We start from the raw sequence: 25,679 nt of genomic DNA on the forward strand, positions 1-25,679 counted from the left end.
ACATAGCAGACAAAATACGACTAGAAACCAATAATGTCCTAAATACCAAGAAAACCATACAGAATAACCTGACTAAAACAGAATTAGCAGCAATTAAATCGTTAAAAGCCAAACAAAACATAATAATAACGAAAGCTGATAAAGGCAGTGCCACTGTTGTCCTTGACAGGTCAACATACATACTGCAAATGAACCAACTAGTAGCCGATAACAACACATATAAAATGGTAAATTATAACCCAACAAAGAGGATAAAGGACAAAACAGAAAAACTATTAAAGTCCGTCACTTATTGGCCACCAGAAACAGTTAAAAAACTCAAACCCCACTACGCCCGCCCCCCCAGAATATATGGGGTTCCGAAAATACACAAACAAAATGTGCCCCTTCGACCAATAGTGGAAGGAATAGACAGTCCCAATTACCACCTAGCCAAGAAATTAGCGGCAACACTCAAGGAGTTGGTAGGTCATTCCCCCTCCTACGTAAAAAACACACAACACTTTATAAACATAATCAAAAACATAACACTCGACAAAGACGACTCATTAGTCAGTTTTGACGTTTCTGCCCTTTTCACTAATGTCTCCATCAATGACACAATTCTCCTACTACAGAACAAATTTCCGCCCAACATTACGGCCCTCTTTGCCCACGTACTAAAGTCCGGTTACTTCGTGTGGCAAAACAAATTCTACCTACAAAAGGAAGGTACGGCCATGGGCTCACCATTATCCCCCCCAATCGCGAACTTCTACATGGAAACCTTTGAGCAAAGGGCTCTTGATTCCGCCACGCTTCGACCGACAATCTGGCTCAGATACGTTGACGACGTGTTCGCGATCTGGCCGCATGGTCGACAAACGCTAAGCACATTCCTCAGCCAGCTAAACAAACAACACGAACGCATACAATTTACCATCGAAATCGAAAACCAAAATTCGCTCCCGTTCCTAGACACACTAGTTACACGTCTTCCTTCAGGCAATCTATCCTTCACGGTCTACCGAAAACCGACACACACGGGCCAATACATACATGCGAATTCATATCACCACCCAGCACAAAAATATGGAGTCATAAACACCCTTAAAAACAGAGCCACAACTATTTGCTCTAACCAGCAGGCCCTGAAACAAGAACTAAAAATCATTAGTGACACATTCATAAACAATGGCTATAACAAAAATTTTATAACAATAAAATACTCTATAAAACCACAACAAAAACTAATCTAGACTACAGTAAAACCATAGCCATCCCATACATTAAAGGGTTATCAGAAAAAATCAACAGAATCCTACAACATTATACCCTTAATGCCACCTTTAAACCACCCACTAAACTTAAAACCATATTCAGATCCTCTAAGGACCCTCTCCTCCCATTAGCACATCCTGGAGTCTATTGCATCCGCTGCACCTGTAACTTGCCGTACATTGGTGAAACAGGACGGACAATCCCTATACGCAAAAAAGAACACATTAGACACATTAAATATAACCATTATGGTGAAGCAGGCCTCTCAGACCACGCACTCAACACCTTACACCAAATCAACTGGAAAAGCACCTGCTCCCTACACCGTACAAAAACATGGTACGAAAGAAAATTTAAAGAATCCTGCGAAATCCTGATAAACCACCCAAATATCAACAATAAAGATGGTATGAAAATTCCAAGGATCTGGATGGCACACATTCAGCCAACCTAATTTGAAAGATTCAACACAAGTCAGGACTCTAGCCAATCTGCTATTATTAGAAACCATTCCACTCCAACTGGCTGGAATGATGTTAATATATGTATATAGTAGACAACACAAATAATAGGACTTTAGCGTTGATGTATAATAATTTTTTTTTTTTTTTTCCCACCAGAGGTCAGGCCAACAATTGTGGTAGCGGTTAGTCAGTGTCTTTAACGAACCAGTATGATTGTAGTATAGCTTGTTTCCTGTGTATATTTGTACGCTCCAGAAGATGACCTTAACATAAAGGTCGAAACGTCGAATTGTAAAATTTTAGTAATAGTAAACTAAAGTTTTTATTCAAACACGGTAGTTGTCTCTATAATTTCCAAAAATGCATGTCTGGACAATTATATGCTACTATAATTATAGTCAACACATGCATTAGCTTAGTGTAATTAAATATGTGAAAATTGTACACAATGCAGATTATTTTTAATATTGTTATTTAAAAAATACAATTACCTTGCGAATACAAGTCAAAGACTGAATCATGTGACAGTGCATGGTGAAAAGTGACTCTCCCCACATCAAATGCTACCTACTTTGTTGTCGTGAATTTTATTATTTGTCTTCCCTTTGTTCATGGATAATTCACTCTTCATTATGAACAACGAATGGAAGAAAACACAAATTGAGTTGTGATGTTGTGGTGTACATTTTAAAGACACATCAAACAAAAGCCTATAGCCTGTGTAGCTCAGTAGAAGCAGCATTTGCACTCTCCAGCGGTTGACTGCATGAAGCAAGGCTCATGTTCAAACCTAATCGCTGAACATTTTCTAAGCCTTTTTTCGACCAGCTCCTGAGTCAGTCGATCTCTGGCATGGACAAACAGTTTTTTTCTCCCAGAAACTCTGGTTTTTCGTTCCATAAACTCAAGAAAATAGGCCATCAAACCCACAAACTATTTTCAGACATTAAAAATATATGTTAGGGACCATGAGATGGCAGCACTTGTTAGCCGTCTTCTTCACTCCATACCGATTAATTAGTGATATCCTTCACTAATTAATCGGTATGCATTAGTCTCCAAAAGTCTGATAGCATTAAAACAGCCTGACCTACTCCCAATTGGGAACAAAATGGCATTAGCTGATTTTTTATTTTTTTTTATTTCTGTATATTTACATGTAATGTATAGTGAAAATTAAAGAATGTATTACTTTGTTTTGTCAACTTAGGATTTAGATTTTTTTTTACATCACATATAACAATATTTATATAATGTAAACCAATATCATTTTTCAAAACAATGCTGTCCTTCTGTTTAAAAAGGAAGACATTTAACCAGTGTATACTTCCAGTCATCACATATGGTTGTGAAACTTGGTCACTAACAAAAGCACTGGCAAATAAACTGACAACAACTCAAAGAAAAATAGCGAGGCTGATGCTAGGCATCACATTAAAAGATAAAAAGCGAAACACCTGGATAAGAAGCCGGACTCACATCACTGACATCATTCTTCACCATAAGCGACTAAAATGGAAATGGGCCAGACATCTATCCAGGAGAGAAGATGAGTGATGGACCACTATACTAATGAACTGGATTCCAAAAGAAGGGAAACGAGGCCAAGGACACCCTAAAAGAAGGTGGAGTGATGAACTGTCAAAATTTGTTGGGAAAAATTGGTCAACCATTGTCAAGAACAGGAGGAGGCCTTCATCCAGCAGTGGACAGAAAATGGCTGAAAAGAAGAATCTTGGGCGAGTAAATTTTTTCTGGCTAGTAGATTTGCATTGCATTTCTAGACCCTTGATTGAGCACATGAAAGAGAGGACTGCATTTGGATAGGATTTTATTAGTGAGAGATCACTTATGATGCATAGGAGGAAGAGAGTAAGCAAAAAGAACAGATCTCTGGGGCCTCCTGCAGTGGTAGAAAAATCTCAAGAGAGGACGCCAACTATTTAACATGACAGGCAGTGGATACAGAGAGAGAGAAATTTGTCAATTACAAAGGATGGAAGGCAAACCAGAAAACAGCAGTTTGTTGACCAGGCCTCTGAGATAAGAATGCCTGAACAGAATCGCCAAATCTCTACTGTCTCCAAAGACAGAACTGATATTGATCATTGCCAATTTAATTGGCAAGTTTCCAGGTAATAAAGAAGCTGTAAATGCTCTCTATTATTTTAGAGAACTAAGGCATGAAGAATAGGTCAATAGCTTAATAGAAGTTACCCCCCCTTTTTTTTTAAATAGATTGAACATACTTGTTTGTATGTTGGTATTGATGCCAATCCCAATGCCCTGTCAAGTATGACAGGGCGTAGAGATGATTTAGAATAAGTTGGTTCCAGACCAAGACATTTAAGTATAATATTTAGTTGCAGAATAACATGAGATCAGAAGACTTGCTTTGGTAGTGAAATTTGATTATTTGCAGATCATTTCCACTATGATGGAAATGAAGGAGAGCAACCATGCTAGAATGTAAATTCCATGTTTTTTGGCAACATTATGATGGTGCCACCTGGATAGGTGGTGTGTGCATGTACACGTACAAGAGATAGAGGTGAAAGAATAGGTAAGTTGGTTAAAGTTTAATGTTATGAAGGTAATGTATTATGTCTGTTTACTCACTTATTGTACAAATGTCTGATATTTGTAAAATAGGCTAGGTTTTTTTTTTTTTTTTTTTGCATTTAGTCCTACAAAAAACAGACGAATTTATAAGATGTTTTCTGTTTTATTTTATTTATCACTTTGCCAGATTTTGGTAACTTTAGTTTGGTGAATGAGGCCTGAGTTTTTGTCTGAAGATGTTTGTGATGTGTCCATTTTTTTTTATTTTTATTTTTTTAAATTGAACTTCCTTGGAATTTACCAGAAAACAAAAGCTTAAACAGTTAATTGGCATTTCAAATTATGAGGGATGAAAGCCATTCATGCTGTTAACAATTGTTTCTGTAATGCTATTTAAGAAACTGTTGTGATGACAAAAGTGGAAACAGTAGTCTAATAATATAAAAAAAGAGAAGTTCTAAAAATAATCCCACTTGGCACTTAGTCTGAAGGACACAAGGCTGAGAGAAGAATACTCCATAAGAGAGGAAATTTGCACAAGGTTATGATTTGAGTTACATACAGGAAACTTGACCTCATATCTGTGGATGAACTGGTGAGTAAATGAATGATAAATGAAGCTGTGAACAATAAAATCACAGATAATAAACTCCCTGTTTATGCTGTAGTTGGAATGTAGAAAAATCAAGCTTCAGAGATAAAAAGATGATGCACAATGATCAGAATTTGGAAGAGACAAAGACAGCAAATAAATGTCACAGAATGGGACAAGGAAACCTTGAGCCAAAGAAAATAAAAAGAAATAGAACTATGTGGAATTATCCTGCATGGAACACCGATTGCACCAATTTAGAAGTATCACCACTGTGATGGAAGGAATCATATATAACTTGGACTGTTGCAGTCTCAAGTTGAATTTCAGTGAAAACAGGAGAGCCAAGTTTGGATGTGTGTAAGTGGTGATATACATCATTTAGTGTTCATTTATATGAGAAATATATTGACAATGTGGGGTGTTTTATTCAACTCTCATTATACCAAATCTCAGTACAATCAACCTCATTATACCAAAATTTACTATAGTGAAAGTGGACTTCAGAATAGCACATTATGCCTAGAAGGATGGTATTTTCACAGCTAACCAACCCAAGCCTAATGCTATTCTAAAACACAATTCACTATAATAAATTTCCTGTGATCCCTAAGAGTTTACTATAAGAAGAATTGATAATTAATTGCTTTGCTTTTTATGACTGCTGTTGGAGAACAATTTATGATCAGAATACTAGATACCGTCTGAATAAATACCTAAGAGTATTGCTCTTCTCAAACATGACCTTTAATAAAGTAGTACAAATGTTCATAATGGAATGAATCTATTCTTTCTAATGCAAACAATGTATGCATTAGAAAGAACAGCTGTTCTAATTCAGTATGTTAATGTAGTCCAACTGTAATTTTACTACTTGAAGATTTGTTTATTGAAAAATCATTATAGCTAAAATCACAAATTTTTATACACTGCATTTTTAAACTGGGGTTGCTTATTGGGCAAACATAAATAAGTGGGAAGAGATCCTAATATAGCTAGTAAGGAATGCAGAGAACTGATAGTAACTTCTGACAATGTCCAATCTCACCTTGTGGTGTATCCCATTACAAGATATCTACAGGGATACTGAATGAATGAGGATGAGCTGTTTGGCAATTTGGGACTTTTAAGCTGACCCAAATTCTATTCTATATTCACTTAAACATGGAACAGCAGGAATTCATGTTGGAGGTTTAATGGAATATTATTAGCACTGAGAAAGGATTAAAACTAATTTTAATGCTTCCAATATTTCGTCTCAGTCACAGAGACATCTTCAGGGATTACAAATAACTTCTTGTAACAACACACACAAACATAATACAATGATAAGTAAAACAAGTGAGTGAAACTAAAGTCCTATCTAGGTAGTGTGCCCTCTATGGGCATTTGCAAGTGGCCTAGGATGTAAAGAGGGATCTCTGAAAATTAATGTTTCCCAAATTTTGGGAAGTTTTATGCAACTGTATTTATTTAAATTAGGTTGACACTTGAGTGCAGATGCAGATTCAAAAAACAGTCTTTCTTTTCTACGAGATCCTGTGGGTTGTGTCCAAAACATCCTCTGCAAGGCCAGATTGACCATAATCGTGATTGCAGATGTATGACTTATGTTCTTCTGACTGGATGGTTGCTGATCTGTCTGTCTGTCCAAAGTAAGCCAGCTTATAGGAACAAGGTACTCTATATATTCCAGGCACTGAGAGAGGAGGGAGCTGATCTTTGGTGGGATGGATAAGAGTAGTAAGTTTACAGTGGGGGTTAAACGCTGTATGGAGGTTGTAGTTTTTTAATGACCTGGCTATTTTTTCTGATGTGCCACAGATGTAAGGTATGATGATGGCATTTCTGAAGTCCTTCTGAAGAGATGGTCAGGGAATGGGGAAGGAATTGATTATTTTTTTAATTCTGTAATCACTGTAGCTATTGGAAAGGAGGGTGTTATGTATGTGTTTTAGTTTGGTTGAAAGGGTGATTTCCCTGGAACTTGTGGGCTCTATTGATTAGAGTTTTAATAATTCCATATTGTTGAGAGGGGTGGTGGTGGGAAAGTTTGTGAATGTATCTGTCTGTATGAATAGGTTTTCTATATACAGAGTAAGAAAGGTTACCACCAGGAAGGCGTGTTACTAAGGTATCTAAGAAGGGTAAACTATTATTATTTTCCTTATCGTAAACTGGATTCTTGAATGTAGGCTATTGAGGTGACTGAAGAATGAGTCTAATGTGTCTGGGCCATGAGGCCAAATAGAGAACACATCATCTCTATATCTTAGCCAGATGGGTTTTAGAGGGGAAGAGTTTATGGCTTGTTTTTCAAAATGCAATTAATAGTGAATTAGAAGCCTGAAATATAAGATTTTGTAATACTGAGACCTGACTAATAACAGATTAATTTATTAAAAAATATTGATAGGAACTAATAATAATGTGAACTTAACACAATACTATCCTGAACATCCCTTGAGGGTATCAGGAACTGATGATGACAATTTACATTCATATATCCAAATGCAGTTCATCTGGAAATTTATGCACACAGAATTTAAAAACTATGTTACTATTTCCAATACCAGCAGCAATGGTGAGCAAAGGAAAAGAAATAAGAGAAAGAAGCAATCAGCAGTTAAGTTCAAACTTAACTATTTATTTTTAAAACTTAAATCTCTCACTTCAGGGGTAAGGTTGCTTATAAATAAAAGGTTACATATAAATAAAATAATAAAATAAATCTAGTAACTTAGTTATAACTTTGAGGAAACTTTTTAGGCTGTAATTCTGAATTAAAACGTTAAAATGAAATAAGAATACATACCTGCAAAACAAAATTCATATCTACATCGGTTTCTATAAATTTATTTTGGTGCCTGCAAGGAAAACATGAGACTTCATAATTGAAATTTAATTTTGCTACAAAATCAATAGAAAAAATATAAGTGACTTCTGCAGGTAATATATCATGTATACACAAGTCATACCTCAGTTAACGTTACCTATGGTAATGAAGCCTCGATATAACAAAGTCCGCAATTTCAAGTCCCATTTTACGTAAAAATATTATCATTTTAAGGTCAATGCCCGGCAATCATCTGACGGGCAAATGATGGCGACTCATCACATACTCCAAGCTGTGGGTGTGTCTGTTTTTAACAGTTTTGGCATCATCGGCATAATTTAGTCATTGCTTACACTTTGTAGGGTGTGTTTCAGTGTGGTGCATTGCAATAAATGACATATGTGCTCTGATAGCATTATTGTAGATTTTGTAAATATTAATATTTAGTTAAAATATCAGCATCAAGGAAAAGAAAAGCAATTTCTTTAGAACTAAATTGAATATCGTACATATTGAAAGAAAATCCAATGTGGCACATTCTTCAGGATTGGTGCAGTCAACTTTAACAACCATATTTAGTCAATCAAAAAAAAATAAAAGTCTACTCAGCAGGAGACTGTTTTAGCAGCAAAATTAACTCATTTAAGGAGTAAAATGTTAGAAAAAAAATGGAGAAAATATTAAGTTTGTGGCTAGATGATATGTCACAACGTCATATGCCTTTAATTCAAATGGTGATTCAACAGTGGTGGCTCGTACATAAGCACTGCAACACTGCAGCACCCCAAGGAAAAAATTTTTGCTTTTATAAATAATAACAATGCTTACAGCATTATATAAATGCAATACAACATGTTAATGGCTACAGCTAATGTTTTGACATTGATTGAATAGTTAATAATTGGAATTGTTCAATTAACATTTTAGATTACGAAACAAATGCACTGCGATCAACACAGTGTCAGAATTATCGCGTTCGGCCAATTGCAGCTAGACTCGCCGATATTCGTTTATGCTTGTCATTGCATGTTACAAGTGATTCCGACATTGCTCGTTTGGGCAGTGTCGCTTATAGATAAATTGTATGCTTGCGCACATTATTTCTGTGAGATATGAAACTTTTATTACTGATGTTTGTGTGGTGGTGAAATATTTTTAATAAAGCAATTTTTTAATATGTAAATTTATTTATTAATAAATTGGTTACAGATTAGGAAAAAAAAAGATTTTTTTTTTTTTTTATTTTGTATATGCAGCACCCTCACTTAAAATTTTCACTGGCCGCCACTGTGATTCAAGAAAATGCATTATTTTTGTTTAATCACTGAAATCTAAACAAACTGAAGAAATTGCAGAAAATTTTGCAGCTTCTTGTGGTTGGTTTAAGAAATTCAAAAAATGGACCGAATTTAAAGTGAAAATTATCAGAAGCTGCAAGTGCAGATGTTGAAGGTGCGAATAAGTTCCCAGAAAAACTAAAGGAAATAATTGAATGTGAAAATTCTTCATCAAATTTGGTATTCAATGTTGACAAAAACAGTTTGTTCTGGAAACGGCTACCATGAAAAAGCTTCATTTCTATTGAAGAAAAATTAGCAGCTGGGTTCAAAGCAGCCAAAGAGTGTTTAACATTACTCTTTGGATCAAATACCTCTGGCGATTTTAAATTAAAATTATTATTAGTTTACCATTCAGAAAATCCGAGGGCGTTAAAAGGTAACAGAAAAACGAATTTACCTTAATATGGAAAGCTAATAGAAACACATAGATTACCAAGGAGTTATTTACTAATTGGTTTGTTAACCATTTTTGTCCAGAAGTGAAACGGTATTGGCAAAGAAATAATTTTGAAGAAAAAGCTCTTTTGTTGTTGGACAACACTCTGGGACATCCTACTGATCTTAATAGTTCATTAGACATATGCATTCCTGTCAAAGTTGTTTCTTCCATCAAACACAACTTCTCTGATTCAACCGATGGATCAGGAAGTAATAGCAACATTTAAAGCTTATCATCTGCTTGGTACATTTAGAAATTTAATTGAAATAGTACAGGGGTCAGCAAACTTTTGAGATGGAGAAGCCAAACCTGTCCCTCACAACAATTTAAAAATTATTCGAGCCATAAATATATTTTTACAAATAAGGAAAATTTAAAGTAATATTATAGTAAATTTATAGTAATAACAACATAATAACAAGTTATATTAATTATATCTTTATTAAATGAAGAAAAAAATCACACAAAAAATTGCTCTCATTGGTTTTAATCAGCGTGAGCAATTAGCTTGCATTTCCTTACAAAGTTTCTGTATGTCCAGTTTGTAACTAGTCATTTTTAATTTAAGGCATGATTCTAAGTTGACATCAGTAATTTGGATCCTCAATTTACATTTAATGAAATTCATGTTAGAAAACGATTGCTCAAATAAATATGGACCCGAAGATACTGAGAACACCAAATGCAAATTTTTTCAACTCATGATATGAGTCTGGAAGACTATTCTAAGTATTGAAAATTATTGAGTCTGCCTTCTGTAGTTCTTTTATAGCAGTCTGCTAGCGCTGTGAAATCAGACTGCATTTTTCTTTTTCCAGTTCTTCTATTTCAGTACCAAGATGTACAAATTTGAAGCTCCATAAGTCTTTGCTTGTCATGGCTGTGCCTTCTTTTTGTAGGTAGAAAGCGTTTTGCCATACAAAATAACCAGAACGTAATACATGAGCAAAGAGCGGCGTGATATCTGGAGGAAATTGGTTCTGTAAAAGAAGAATTGTGTCATTGATTGGGACATTTGTAAACAGGGCAGAGACGTCAAAACTGACTAATATATCATCTTTCTCTAATGTAATGTCTTTGATGATGTTTATGAAGTGTTGTGTGTTTTTGATATAGGAGGGGAATGACCTACCAGCTCCTTGAGTGTTGCTGCTAATTTTTTGGCTAAGTGATAAGTCAGGCTATCAATTCCTTCGAATATAGGCCTTAGCAATGTGTTTTCTTTGTGAATTTTCGGTAGCCAGTAAATTCTCTGGGGACGAGCGTAGTGTGGAAATAGTTTTTTTGACCGTATCTTCTGGCCATGTGGTAATTGACTTAAGTAGATTCTCTGTTTTCTTTTTTATTCTGTTAGTTGGTTACAGTTAGCTAATTGGTATGTGTTATTGTCCGAGACCAGCAGATTCATTTTTTCCACATAAGCGTTCGATTTAAGATAACGGTGGCACTTCCTTTATCTGTTTTGGTTATTAAGATGTTCCGATTTGACTTTAGTGATTTTATCGCTGTTAATTCGTGTTGAGTTAGGTTGCTTGTTATTGTTTTGTTATGATTTAAAATGTTGGTGGTTTCTAAACATATTTTTTCTGCTATGTTATTTGGGATGAATCTTAGGCCTCTTTCAATATTACAAATAAATTAAGTTTGTTTATCGATATAGATGCTATGGCATAATTTAAACTTTTGTTAAGTATCAAGATCTTGTCTTTGTTTAAAGCGTGGTTGGATAGGTTAACTTTATTCCTGTTACGTGTAGGTGATTGGTGGCTCCTGTTGTTTCTTGCTTCTGGTTGGTTGTTATTGTTCATTGTGGAGAAATTTGAATATGGCAGCTGGTTCTTTCGCTCTTTTAGTCTTTGTAATTTGGAAATTAGATTTTCTTTCTTCGTTTGGAGGATGTGGTTCGCCATGTTGTTGTTGTCGGTAATCTTTTCCAGGAATCATCCAGATATCTGCGTTTACGTACCTTGAAAGTTCCATTTTTTCCTTTTGTAGCTGGTTTTGTGTAGCGGCTAAGTTCTATCTGGAAGCTTGGATTTGTTCTCTGAGAAGTGCTTTCTCCATGCGGAAGTATGGAGAAAGCACTTTTCACCTCAGCAAAAGCACTTTGCGCTTTTGCTGAGGTGAATTTTCTCTTTAGCCTGATGAAATTCGGAATGATATTGCTGTCCCTACGCCGTTTTAAAAAAGCCAGTCGACTGATCAAATTAGAAACCTGATTCTTCAGCTTACCGTATTGATTGCATAGCTTGTGGGGCGAATCTGCATGAATTATCATAATCCTTTCTTTTAGTGTTACACGGTCATCAGCATTCATTTTTGAAATTATGGATTCTACAACCGTGTTAATATAACTTTTTTTATCACAAGTCTTCCCTCGGGCAATCTTTGCTTCACAGTTTACCGGAAACCGACACATACTGGCCAATATATACACAAACTCCTACCACCACCCAACACAAAAACTAGGTGTCATCAATACCCTAAAAAACAGGGCTCTGAAGATCTGCTCCAGTGAAAAGCACTGAAAAAAGAATTTAAAGTGATCAGCAATACTTTTCAAAAAAAAATGGATACAGCCAAAACACTATTAACAAAAACTCTACAAAATCTTAATAAAAAACAAAGACAAACCAGATAAAGTAAAACTATAACCATTCCCTACATTAAAGGGACATCAGACAAAATAAACAGAGTACTACAAAAATACAACCTCAAAGCCACCTTGAAACCTCATGCTAAATTAAAATGCTTACTCAACTCATCCAAAGACCCACTCCCTCTGCAGGCCCACCCTGGAGTATACCGTATTTACTGCACCTGCAACATACCATACATAGCAGAAACAGGACACACAATTCTGATAAGACAAAAAGAACATAACGACACATCAAATATAATAATTATGGTGAAGCTGGCTTTTCCGATCATGCCCTGAACGCCTTACATAGAATTGACTACATCAAAACAAGACATGGTACGAATGCAAATTTAACAAAGCTTGCGAGATCATTATCAACCCAATCTAAACAATAATGATGGTCTAAAAATCTCATACACATGGAAGGTAAATATTCGTCCCACGAATCCTTCGTATCTAAGAACAACTATAAACAGGACTGTAGAAAATCATCATCATCATCAAATTCCTGACATGTACCCTCAAGGGATGTACAGGATATGATAGTACTACATGAAAAATTGACATCAATTCCTAACTTCCTATCTACAATTTTCCTCCAAATCAGTCTATTACTTTTCAAGACTCCAATATTATCATTATCAGATCTTATATTTCTATCGTCTAAGGCACATTGTACCATATCAATCCACCTATATCTGGGTCTTCCTCTGGGTCGTTTTCCTGCCAACTGGCAGAGAACACTTGTTTTGCTAATCTTTCCTCGCTCATTCTGTTTAAGTGACCATACCACCTGAGATTAGCTCTGCTAACGCACTCCTGGATGCCGACAATGTCAAGTTCTTTTCTAATATCTTCGTTTTTAATATGATATTGCCATTGATGCCATCTGTTCACGTCTCTAATCTTTCTCAGGTCTCTCATATCTGCAGTCTCTAGTCTTTGGTCAAGTGTTTTACTTCTGACCCAGCTCTCAGATCCATAAGTTAAAACTGGTTTGAACACTGTCTTGTATACAGCTAATTTAGTGTTCCGACTAATTTCTCTCTTATTCCATATGAATTTATTCAATTGACAGTCTACCACACTAGATTTGTTGATTCTGTTGTCTATTTCCATATTTAATTTACCATCTTTGCTAAAAATCGTGCCTAAGTAGCTGAAATGTTTTACTTGTTCCATAGGTTCCCCGTTCACAACAGAGTTGACATTTTCAACAATTCTACCTATTTTCATTGTCTTTTTAATGCTGACCTTCATACCATATCTATTACAACAGTTATTCAATTTAGTCAGAGAATCTTGCAAACTAGTAGCGGATTTATTCAGAAGTATAACATCATCCGCATAAAGCAAAGAGCTGACATTAACATAACCAATTCTGCATCATGTTTAATGCCACTTTCCTTCATAATGTGATCCATATAGATAATGTACATTCTTGTCTCACACCAGATTTAACATTAAACCATCTTCCTGTACATCCTTCAATTCTAACTGCTGACTTACACCTCAAATAAAGACTAAGTATTGCTTGATATAATGCCCCATTGACACCATATAACGGAAGCGTATTGAATAGCTTCTCTCTTCGCACCTTGTCATATGCCTTTTCCAGATCGACAAAACTTAAATACAGATCTTTGTTATATTCCCATGCTTTCTCGACTATTTGTTGTAAACTGAAGATCTGATCCTGACAGCCTCTATTTGGCCTGAATCCAGCTTGTTCTTCACCAAGCTTTTCTTCCACAATTCTTCTCAACCGTTTCTCAAGTATACTTGCGTAGATCTTGCCAGGAACACTCAGTAGGGAAATACCGCTGTAATTCTCACATTCAGTTTTATTTTTTTTATATATGAGCATTATTAGAGCTCTACTCCAATCATCGGGAATTCGTCCCTCTGTCCAGGCTTTCTGAACTATGCAGTGCAGCTACTGTAAGACTTTTATACCACCACACTTCAGCATTTCTGGTCGAATATCATCTACTCCTGCTGCCTTTTCACATATCCTACTTCAAGTATGGATATGTATTCCTGACTGTATGCCTGTTGAGTGTTTTTTTACCACTGTGCTATCACTGCTTGTTTCATTTAGCAATTTTACTAAGTAACTACTCCATATTTCAAGGATATCTTTTTCTCCTGTTTTCATGTCACCTTTATCATCTCTAACTCCTTTTACAGCCTTTTTACTCCATTTCTAAGCTTCTTCAACAACCTCCAGAATATCTTACCTCCTTCTTGATATTTATTTTCTATGTTCTTGCCCAAGTCCTCCCATGACTTTTGTTTAGCTAGTTTTACACAATGTTTCACTTTCTTACATTTGTCTCTGTATTCTCTAAGAGCAAAAGCTGACTTATTTGACAGGAACTTTTGATATGATTTCTTATTTTCCTGCACTGCCTCTTTAACTTCCTGTGACCACCATGGAGTCCTGATTTTTCTATTCTTGCAGACAACCTCACCACATGCCTCTCTGGCTGAATCAATCAGGGTTTTCTTCAAGGCTTGCTACTGAATCTCCAAGGTTTGGTTCCTGTTCTGAACTTCTTTCATTTTTTCTTCAATAATCTTTGTGTATGTTAGTCTACAGTTCACATCTGAGGGCTGCTCAACTTTTATTCGCTTTAAAGCTTTCTTACATGTTATTCTTTTCAATATGAAATTCAATTTTATCCTGCTCAAGATTAAACAGTGATCGCTTCCAATTTCAAATCCTCTGTTTGCTCTGCTGTCCTGCACAAGGGAGAAAACATCACTATCAACAATAACTTAGTCAATAAGACTTTTCTTATTCCTTGCTTCTTCTCTCCATGTGAATTTGTGCACATTTTTATGTTGGAACATGGTGTTAGTAATAACCAGTCCATGTCCTGAGCAGAAATCCAACAGGTATTTGCCATTATTATTAGCTTTGCTCTTTTCTCCAAATTTTCCCAAAATATTTTTGTATGTCTGACAATCATTTCCTACTCTGCTATTCAGATCCCCAACAAGGACCAACTTTTCCTTTTTGATTGTGTCAGTTGCTTTTTCTAAAGCATCAAAAAATCCCTCCACTTCTACCTTAGAACTTTCTGTGGGACCATAGTCACAAATAAGTCTCACTGTCCAGTTCCCCATTCTCATATTTGCCCACATCACTCTACTTGAGACTGCATGCCATTCAAGAAGATTAGCCTCGTATTTTGTGTTGAATAGTATGGCTACTCCTTCTTTTCCTTGACTGTCATTGCCTGAATATAACATTTTGTATTTATTGCTCAGAAAGATCTCACCAGTTTTTGACTTTTTTTGTTTCAGTCACCCCTATTATGTCGATCTGGTACTTATCTAATTCCTCAGCTAGCTCCATTTCTTTGCCATTCAGGCTTCTTATGTTGATAGTACTGATCTTTAACTCTGAAGATGTTAAGTTGGGGTGTGTTTTCAGATTTGTTCCAGTAACTGACTTTTTGCTGTTCACCCTGGTTCCTTAGCGAAAACAACGGGGGCCTTGTTTAACTGGGCGACGCCCCAGCCGACATGAAATTTTGTCATGTTGTACCATCATTTTTTATTCTGGTTTAACCAATAAGAATACAATTTGGTCGGCTAAATCCCAAATTGCCAGTCCATCCTCGTTCGTACAGTATCCAGGTAGATACCCAACAGGGTGCATCATGAGAAGGTGAGAACTGGTCATTAGGTCAGAAGCCCTGGTCGGTTCTCCACATTCCTTTAAAGGATATGTAGAGGTCTTCTCTCAGTTATACAGCTTTGACCCTTAAGCAATCTCTGTAAAATTCCGGATCCTAAATCTAAAATAACTTTAATACTAAAAAATAGGACATCACTGTTAAAGAAAAAATCTACAAGAAAGAATGTTTATTCATGTTGTAATTTATAATTTTTTTTTTAAATCAAAAATAACAATTGTAATAATAGAAATAGGACATCACTGTTAGTGGAAGGAAAACCATCTGTAAGCAAGAATGTTTATTCATGTAATCATAAATTAAATCTAGCTTGATGTAATTTTTTTTCCCCTTCCACTAGAGGTCATGCCAGTGAGTAGCATGTCATCAAATCATTGTTTCTCTAGCTTACGGTTTGAAATGTAATGCAGCTTGTCTTGTATATTTATGTATGCTCCAGATGATGATCTTTATATGAAGATCGAAACGTCGGGATAATACTGTTGTAGAATCCATAATTTCAAAAATGAATGCTGATCGCCGTGTAACACTAAAAGAAAGGATTCAGTCCATTCAGTTTTAAAGTTATGTTGCTCATCTGTTTCTCTTAGTTTTTTCTTCATAACCATGTTGAAAAGCACCCTAAACAATATATTTTATTTAGCACGTTATATAAATACATTATATAAAAAGAAAATAAAAAGAACTAAGTGATTATTCAAAACAATAAATGACAATAATTCGAAAATATAATAAAAATAAATCTCACAAGTAACACGTTTTATTGTAACAGCTGCACGTGAAATAAAACACGGCGCTGTAAATCGTGACCGTCAACATATCTAAATATAATAAAACCAATATTATTTATATATATATATATTTAAAATAATTGCATTATAATAATAATTGCCAGGTTTCCTTTATCACCTTAATACAGTTTCTGGATGCACCCAGCCAAAAGAGAATACTAAGTTGCAGAAACAGCAAAGCGACACAGACTCCGCTTTCACATTTCGCCATTGGCAACGTTGCTTTGCCCAGTAGAAGCGCCCGTGCACTCACTTATTAGTCACTTTGTTGCTCTGCAAATGACCTCAGATGTCGAGGCACCCAAAAACCTATCCTAATTAGTCACTTTGTTTGGCTGCCCTGCCTACCATGTGCTCAACCATCCTCTCCACTCCCTCTGTATACCCCCTCCACACTCACTTTCCCCTTCCTGACATCACGCATCTTAGTGCCACAAGGTTTTGCGAGACCTATAAAACAAATGAAATCACCATTATGTGAATAAAATCCTTTCAAAATTTTATAAACGAAACCATGATAATTTTATTTTCATTTTCAATTTTACTTCAGAGCCACACGTACGTACCCAAAGAGCAGTAGTTTGCTGACCCCTGAATTAGAAGATAAAGAGCAAATGTGAATTAAAACTTTTTAGAAAACTACACCATTAAAGACGCAATTGAAAGCATTAATAGCTCTTGGAAAGAAGTTACTCAGAAATACTTAAATGGAGTTTGGCGCAAATTATATCTAGAAGAAGAACATAACATTCAAGAGATCAGAAATGAAGTTATCCAGATGGCTCAATCAATAGGTTTCGAAAATGTCAATGAAGAGGATGTAAGAAATTTATTAAATGCAGAAGATGATGGTTTTTCAGTGGAAGATTTAGAAAAACTTGTTAGCAATGAAGCCAAAGAAAATGAAGACGAAATTAAAGAGTTCCTACCGAAAAAGTGTTAGCAACCAAAGATTTAAAAAGGTGCTTGAATGATATTGAAAACGTTTTACATTTTTTCAGTGAAAATGATCCTGATTTAGGAAGAAGTATTATTGTTAAGCGATCAGTGTTAAATGCAATAAATCCGTATAGGCAATTGTTAAATGAAAGAGAAAAAAAAACATAAACAATCAACTTTAGATTCGTATCTTAAAATGTCATGATCTTATCTTTGTTGAGTATGTAATATTGACCTTTCATTTAATAAAGCCTTTCTTTTTTAAAAAAAAGTCATTTTCTTTACGTACGAATGTATCCCTATTATGGCCATAGTATTTTTACTTCTGAGAACAAAATTTCGCTTAACAAAGTAATTTCATGGAACGCATCCTCTTCGTTAATCAAGGTATGACTGTATAGCTTTTATATTATTGTAAACTGGAACATCATATATGAATGATTATCTGCCTGAGCAGAGTGTCTCTGCTCTCCAACCTATAGTGTTGTGTCCCAATTTATGATTTTTATTCTATCTAGTAATTCCTTCTTATCTATGTTCTTGTATTATCTACGCACAAGATATCACCAAAAATTTTACTAATACTTTAATTATTTCTCCCCTTAGTACCTCTAATATTTGTATTTATACTGCGCCTTTTGGGATGAATGATATAATCACGTAATCACAAGAAAGATATTTATTTAACCAAATATTTCGGTCTGGAAATAGCAGACCATCGTCGGTGGTATTACAAGAACAGTTTAAAAAATATACAAGCTAGAATACTAACAATAGATCGTTGAAATTAGAACATGCCGCGTGATGTTATATCACTAAGTATGAAACGAAATATTTTGAAGTAGAAACATGATTGAATTTGCTATTAAAAAAAAAAAAAAAAAAAAAAAAAAAAAAAAAAAAAAAAAAATTAATGAGTAATCTTGATTATGATTGATCTTGATCTTGATTGTGATTACGTGATTATATCATTCAGTCTTATGTCGCAAGTATCCTTAAAACAACAAATTCTTAGCCTTTTGGGATATTTAGTTTGAGATATTATACAAAAACAAGGAGAAAGAACTCAAATATGTCTGAAAGTGAAACAATGTTGCAGTCGTGACACTTTATCTCGTTTCTTTACACATTAATTTCCCGCGTGATTAGGTCCGTATTTTTCAAGTGGTGCATTGGACAGCAATTTCAGACAACTTTTCTTATCATTGAACAAAGGTTTATTAAAAACTTTAACATGGTACAATTCAATTTTTGTTATTACTCAATTCAATGCTAAACTAAATACTTACAAACTAAAATTAACTTATTACAAGTAATTAGGCTATGATCCTATAATGGGTATTACGATCATGCTGCCATAACAATTCAACACATAACTTCATGTGACATGGACAAATAAGATTAATTCACACTATTTAACTATTCAAACTTAAGTAGATTAACTAAACCATTTACTGCACTAACATATAACTATGACATTTTTAACTTTCCTATACATTACAATAGACATGCAAAATTTTCAGGATACTTAATTATTCACATAACATTAACACTAGCCAGCTTACTTTTAATATATTCTGTCAGATACTAAAGTCCTAGTATAAATTTTCCTTGGTCACTTCAACAGTTCCGTATTAGAATAATGATACCTATTACAGACAAATTTTAGTTAACATTAGATATATCTTACAGTACCTTTCTTTCTTGAGTTTTTCATATGGGCCTTTACCTTTTTCTGATTGAACTAGCTTGGTATAACCTCTCCGATAATCTGTTTCGCCTACGTTCCTTTTGGAATTGAACTTTGCTTATGTGGTCTTAAGCTCTCGTAACTTGGGACACGCTTTGAATCATCTATATAACGGCTGTACAACTCGTGACGTGGATATCGATATCTTTACAGCTTTCCTTTTCTCGTGGTTGTTACTGAAGTTGAAACACAAAGAATATGTTTCCTTTTCTTTGACTCTATGGCATTCTTCGCTTCTTACATAGGAAATCCGGAATCGAAATCCCACTCACTTTTGTGACTCCATGTTGTGACGACGGAGATATAACCCCAATCTCCACTCAGGAAAACCGAGTGAAACCTATGCCACGGAGCTCATAGAGAACTCCTCGGGAACAGAACCAAAACAAAAACCAAAAAGCCCTATGGGGGGTTTTCCAACCCTTTTATACTTGCTCTCCTAACGGCACCCTCTTTAACTTCTTTTCTCCACTCCCTACTTGTTTTTACTTCACCGACCAATTAGGGTGGCGTTTTTTTTTCTCTGCCAAACGTCCTTTGGTCGGCGAGACAAACGATGTCTCAATCCGGGAATCGGCCCTGAGCGATAGTCTGTTGTTTTTCTTCCGCTAGCCTCTAATTTAATCCCCTTTCCAAAATTTTTCTATGAATTCATTTAATATTTTAATCTCTAGCCTCTCACATACCATTTCTTATGACTAATCCTTTTCTGTCTTACTTAGATAAATTTTCTCTTTTATATCATATTACAACATTAATATATTTTTTCCTTTTGTTAGTTAGTTCAACCAAACACCTTTATTTTATATATATTTTATTGGATGCAAGAATATTTCCTTTTTCTTTTAAATAATTAATTTAAATTAGCTTTAATGCAGGTTTTTTTTTATTATTTTTTTTTTTATTTGCTCTTCATGTTACACCATGATAACTGAGAATTTTACATTCTTAAGATATTAGGGTGTAACAACAGGCTATTAATTGATATCCCACTATAGCATTGATACTTGTAATTCTTAAAATGGTAGATAAATTTTATTGCATAAAATGAAATTTTTAGATCACTCAGTGATGGAGTAGCCAAAAATACACCATGGAATATGTTATTTGCAGATGACTTGGTTATCGCAGTTGAAACCATAGAAGAGGGCCCAAAAGAATTTCATAGAATGGCGAGGATGCAGGTCTAAAAATAAATACTAAGAAAACTTCAGTAATGTTTAGTGAGAGGGAAGGACATGAAGAAATTAGTATGAAGGATAGAGAAAGTGGTATCTCGAAAGAGGTTGACCAGAAGTGGATCAACCATAGAGAGAGGGTACATGCAACTTGGCAGTCAGAGAAAGAATTAGGGCAGGTTGGACAAAATGGAAGGAGATGTCACGAGTGATATGCAACAAAATTGTACCAAAAAAAAAGGTAAAAACAAACATATATAAATCAGCCATTAGACCAGCCTTGTTGTACAGAGCAGAGATATGGGCAACAAAGAGAACTCAGGAGGAACAATTAGAAAGAACAGAGATGAGGATGCTAAGATAGATAAATGGAACATCAAGGAAAGAGCATTGGAGGAATGAACATAAGGAAGGAGATTGAAGTTAGAAAATTCAGTGACAAAGTGAAAGAAAGTAGACTGAGGTGTGCCAGTCATGTATGGAGAAGACTGATAGACCACCCAATTCAGAGTCACAGCAATGGAAATGAAGGGTAAGAGAAGAAAAGGAAGACCAAGGAAAAGATGGTAGGAAAACATCAAAAAGTATATTGAAGCAGTTGGATTGGAAAGGAGGGATGCCCAAGACAGAAATAACTGGAAGAAAATTGTTCGCATGGCAGACCCCAGGATTGTCTGAAACTAATATGCCAAAAAAAAAAAAAAAAAGAACAAGAACAGCACAGAGCGAGATTTTTCCCTTCACCCATGCTTAATACTTAGCCCATTCTGGCAGACAGACTGGTCATTCTCTGTATGCATGTCATGTCCAAAAGTATCTCTTCTCACTGCATGTCCCTTCTCTATCATCCATTACCTAATCACAATGGAATGAACAACAATGAGTGTCACAGAAATTAAAATAAATCTCTCTCAGAAACTAATTTCAACAAAAATCACAAATCAAACAAAATATAAAAACATGAATCCAAAAGAAACACTTTTACATCTATTTTATAAACATCTGTGGCATAAATACCAACATAAATGACGAACACCATCATAGACATTGAGTACTGACATATTCTTGAAATTCAAATTGCAAGTATAACCAAAATAAAAATGATATCAGGATTGTGGAATACTGATTATGAACACAGACTGAGAATTCGCAGACTGCAGACACTAGCAAACAGGAGAAAGAGGGGTGATTATGATTGAGCCTGACAAACTTCTGAAAGCATTCATAGTGAAGAATTTATGGAGAGACAACACATGTGTTGGATAATTACTTTACTTATAATAAAAAAAAATAATATTCGATGTTTCGACCTCTGTATTGAGGTCATCATCAGGAAAACATACATATGTACAGGAAACACAAGCTACATCACACTACACAAAAGTAAGATGAATCTAAATGCTTTGTTAATCATTTACCCTAGCCTGACCTCTGGTGGGAAAAAAATACTAAAAATACATACAAAATTAAAAATTAATTCACAAAATAAAATACATTTTTCATACATATCAGTATAATAATATAAGATATTAAAAAAAAGTTTTATAGTGGAACTACATTAAACAATTTCTTAAGCCCTCTCATATTAAGGTTTTCTTCTGTTTGGGGTTGTTCTGGATGTTACATGGGTTGTCCATATTCTTGGAATTATTAATCCATCATTCTTGTTTAGATTTGGATGATGTTTCAGCATTTCACAGGCTTTCTGAACTTTCTTTCAAACCAGGTTTTGGTGTGGTGTAGAGACTTGGTGCCTTTCCAGTCAATTCTGTGACATGTTTGAAGTGCGTGGTCTGACAGGTATGTTTTACCACAGTGGAGGAATTTAATGTGGCATTTATGTTAATCTTTTCTTACTGGGATAGCACAACCTGTTTCCCCTATGTAAGGCAGGTTGCAGGTGCACAAAATTTTGTAAACTCCTGGGTGGGCAAGGAATGGAAGAATATCATTGGGCGAGCAGAGCAAATTTCTTAATTTTTCAGGAGGTTTGAAGGTTGCCTTAATATTGCATTTGTGCAGTGTTCTATTTTTTCTGATATGCCCCTAATGGATGAGCTGTATGGCTATGGCATTCTTGTAATTTTTTTGCTTTTAATGGTATTTTTGTGGAGAATCTTATGAACTGTTTTTTTATTGTAGTCATTTTTTAAAAACATTTGGCTAATAAGAAAGAAAGGAAAACTTAAAAGAAAGGAAAAAAGCTACTTCTGAATTGGTCATACAGGATTGCAGTTTGTGGAATTTTTCATTTTATGGAAGGTGAAGAAAGGACAAGAGGGGATCCTTGGAAGCTGAGAACAAATGCTGCTAAGAAGGGGGTAGGATCTAGATTTTTCTCTTGGAGCAGTGCACGATTAAAATGGATTATATTGGATGTGTGTACAAGCAGTGTGAAGAAATTTAAGAACAAGTATGATAGCTGGTGCATGTAATATGTGGCCTCCCTTGATGAGTCACTGACTCTCTGGAGGTCTCTCTTAATAATAATAACCATCACAGCACACCTTCAATGTCTAAATTACACAGTGCATGATTCCTTTCATCCCAAGGGTGGTCTCTGCCTTTGTGAGATCAGACATTGCTTGCCAGAAATTGCCAAATTTAGGATCTGCTTTTTGACTTCTTAAGGCTTCCTTTTCCCCATTCAGTTATATTCATCTGCTATATTCACTGCTCTCCAAATTCCAAACACTACTGCAAAAAGAATTCGAATTCTTGTTCCTAAAGTTTGGCTGTCTACGATCCTAGGTGACAATGTCCAACTCTAAATGGCTTTCCTGGATGAGATACTGAAATATTTGAAATAGGCTGTGAACTAAGACAAATCACACACTTACCAACCTGACCACCTGATAACACTCTTCCAATACATTCAAATACCAGTTCTCCTAGCTGAAGAGTAGAAGGCACTCTCAGTAACTCAGATCACAATCTTGTGCACGTTTCCTCTCTCACGGAATTTCCTCCCTCCCTTCAGTCACTCCCAGAGGAAGAGTAGAAGTTTGGGAGGTAATTGTGCTAAGGGACAGTTATCTCAAACTTCTACTCTTCCTCTTCATGGTAAGACTAATACTTCCACTTTTTTGATCCAAACACCTGCTCTGAGTGAATAACAGAAATCATCCACACCAGCATGAGTCCAAAATTCCTGCACGCTTTCTAAGATATAGGTGTAACAAAAGATCAAAAGATGTACTAAAGTAGCAACTGAAAAACCCACAAGTGGATTGTAATAACAAGCCCAGTATCATACTCAGCCTACAATCATGCAATAAATGCAAACTACCATCAGCAAACTGAAATTGGACTTGATCAATGTTAATTGCAGAAAACTCATCTATTGATGAAATGAGAGTCGCATTCTATTCCCTTACAAAGGCCATCAGATGCAATCTATGTCCACTTACAATTCTCTCTCTTATCCAGATGGCACCTCAGTTACTGCACCTAATGATAAAGCTGCCTTGTGGCACTGCTCTTCTCCTCCATCTCCTGCATAAATAATCCAGCAAATCGCTTTTTACCATATCAGAAAGAGTGCACCATATGTCTCCTGTGGTTTTCAACAAAAATACATCAGAAGAACAGTACATAACTTAGACATAAAAAGTCTTCAAATCCTCAGCATATTGCCAACAGTAAAGATTGTACTACATTTCCTATATTGTCTATATGTTCTTTTATACTCAATCTAGCATGTGTTTCCACACATGCTAAACTGAAGCATATATCCAACCTATTTCAAAACATGGAGATAAAAGTATGTCATTCAATTACCAAGTAATCACTGTCAATTCAATCCTCTCCAAAATAGAGAAATCATCAATAGTCAACTTCTAAGCTACCTAGAGGCCCATTTAAATAATGACTGCTAGTGTGGACTCTGCCACTAGATCCATGGTTGACCACTTAGTCCACATCACCCATCACTGTCCAGACATGTGCCATTGCTCTAAACATTTTCATAGTAGTGATCACATCTGGCACCTAGGCCTGTTCAGTAAATTGCCATGCTTTGATCTGCTTGCTGCCTACTGTCATTGCAAAGTAAGCTTTCTCCCTGGTCATTCACCATGTCATGGTGGATGGTCCCCCCTTTTTGAGCTTAATCATCCCTAATCCTAACCACAGCTATGCTGATGATAAAAGAAATAGGAGTGAGAATAACCTCATCTTCAATATCATTAAGCAGTCCTGTCTTTTGCACCTTGCAAAACAGATCTCACCTACCATTATCCCATCTTCTTCTGGCATTTACTTCCCACCTCTACTGACATAAATGCATCAAGCTTCTTCAGCATTTAAAAACAATCTAGATTTATTTTTATTTATTTTTTTTTTTAAAAAACCAGAGATGCTACTTTTCATTCATCTAGCTACTAATTCTGTACAAATCCCAAATCTGTCCAGCCTTAGAATACTGTTCACATGGTTGGATGGTGCACCTAAAATATCCCTAAAAATCCTTGATGCTGTCCAGTGGAGAGTGGTTTAGCTGATGCTCCATGAGGTATACTGCTGTTCTAAACAAAATTTACTATAGTAAACTATTCTTGTAGTACCTATGAGTGTGTTAGGAGTCAATTATATTCATAAGTGTTCATGGTTTCCTTTGAATTCTAATAGTATATTCTCTTTCTCATGCAGTCATGATTGAGACTCAAGTAGTAAAGACATGTATGTAACATCACTTTGTATTGTATTTTATTGTTCCTTAACAAAATCGTTTCTGATGTCCTTATAACATTCGACAAAATATTAGAGGCAATGCTCCCCCTTATTTCCCCCATCTCCTATTCTGTTTAAGTGATCATGATACCACAGATTAGTTCTTCTTGCATGTGATTTATGATGTGAAGTTCCTTTTTAATATCTTCATTCTTGATGTGATTCTGCCATTATTTTGTCTATCCATAAATTTTGCAGAACAGCCCATTCATTGTTTGTAATCAGTTTTATTTTTAAGACAGTACTTGACATCCATGTGTGAAATTTGGCTTGAACAGTCTTATATATAACCGAATTATGTTAATTTTGTATTTTGGCTACTCCTCTCTCTCTCTCTCTCTCTCACACACAGAGAACTCCAGACTAACTTCTTTGTTCTTGATGGCTATTCAAAGAAAACAGTTCATAGGATTTTATTTTTGAACACTTCTGCTCCTAATAACCAGAAT

The 25,679-nt window shown here is 35.3% G+C and overlaps 1 protein-coding gene across 1 annotated transcript in view; it reads right to left on the reverse strand.

The window, feature by feature from the left end:
- Nucleotides 1-25,679, reverse strand: part of Hydr1 (abhydrolase domain containing Hydr1) — a 186,748-nt gene that overhangs the window by 41,365 nt on the left and 119,704 nt on the right. The window contains exon 7 of the mRNA XM_090414569.1: nucleotides 7,694-7,745. Coding sequence (XP_090270695.1) covers nucleotides 7,694-7,745 — 52 coding nt within the window. The remainder of the gene's footprint in view (nucleotides 1-7,693; nucleotides 7,746-25,679) is intronic.

The sequence above is a fragment of the Typopeltis vanoorti genome, chromosome 25, assembly GCF_054136105.1.
Source record: "Typopeltis vanoorti isolate ZY-2024b chromosome 25, IOZ_Tvanoo_1.0, whole genome shotgun sequence".
NCBI classification, from domain to species: domain Eukaryota; kingdom Metazoa; phylum Arthropoda; class Arachnida; order Uropygi; family Thelyphonidae; genus Typopeltis; species Typopeltis vanoorti.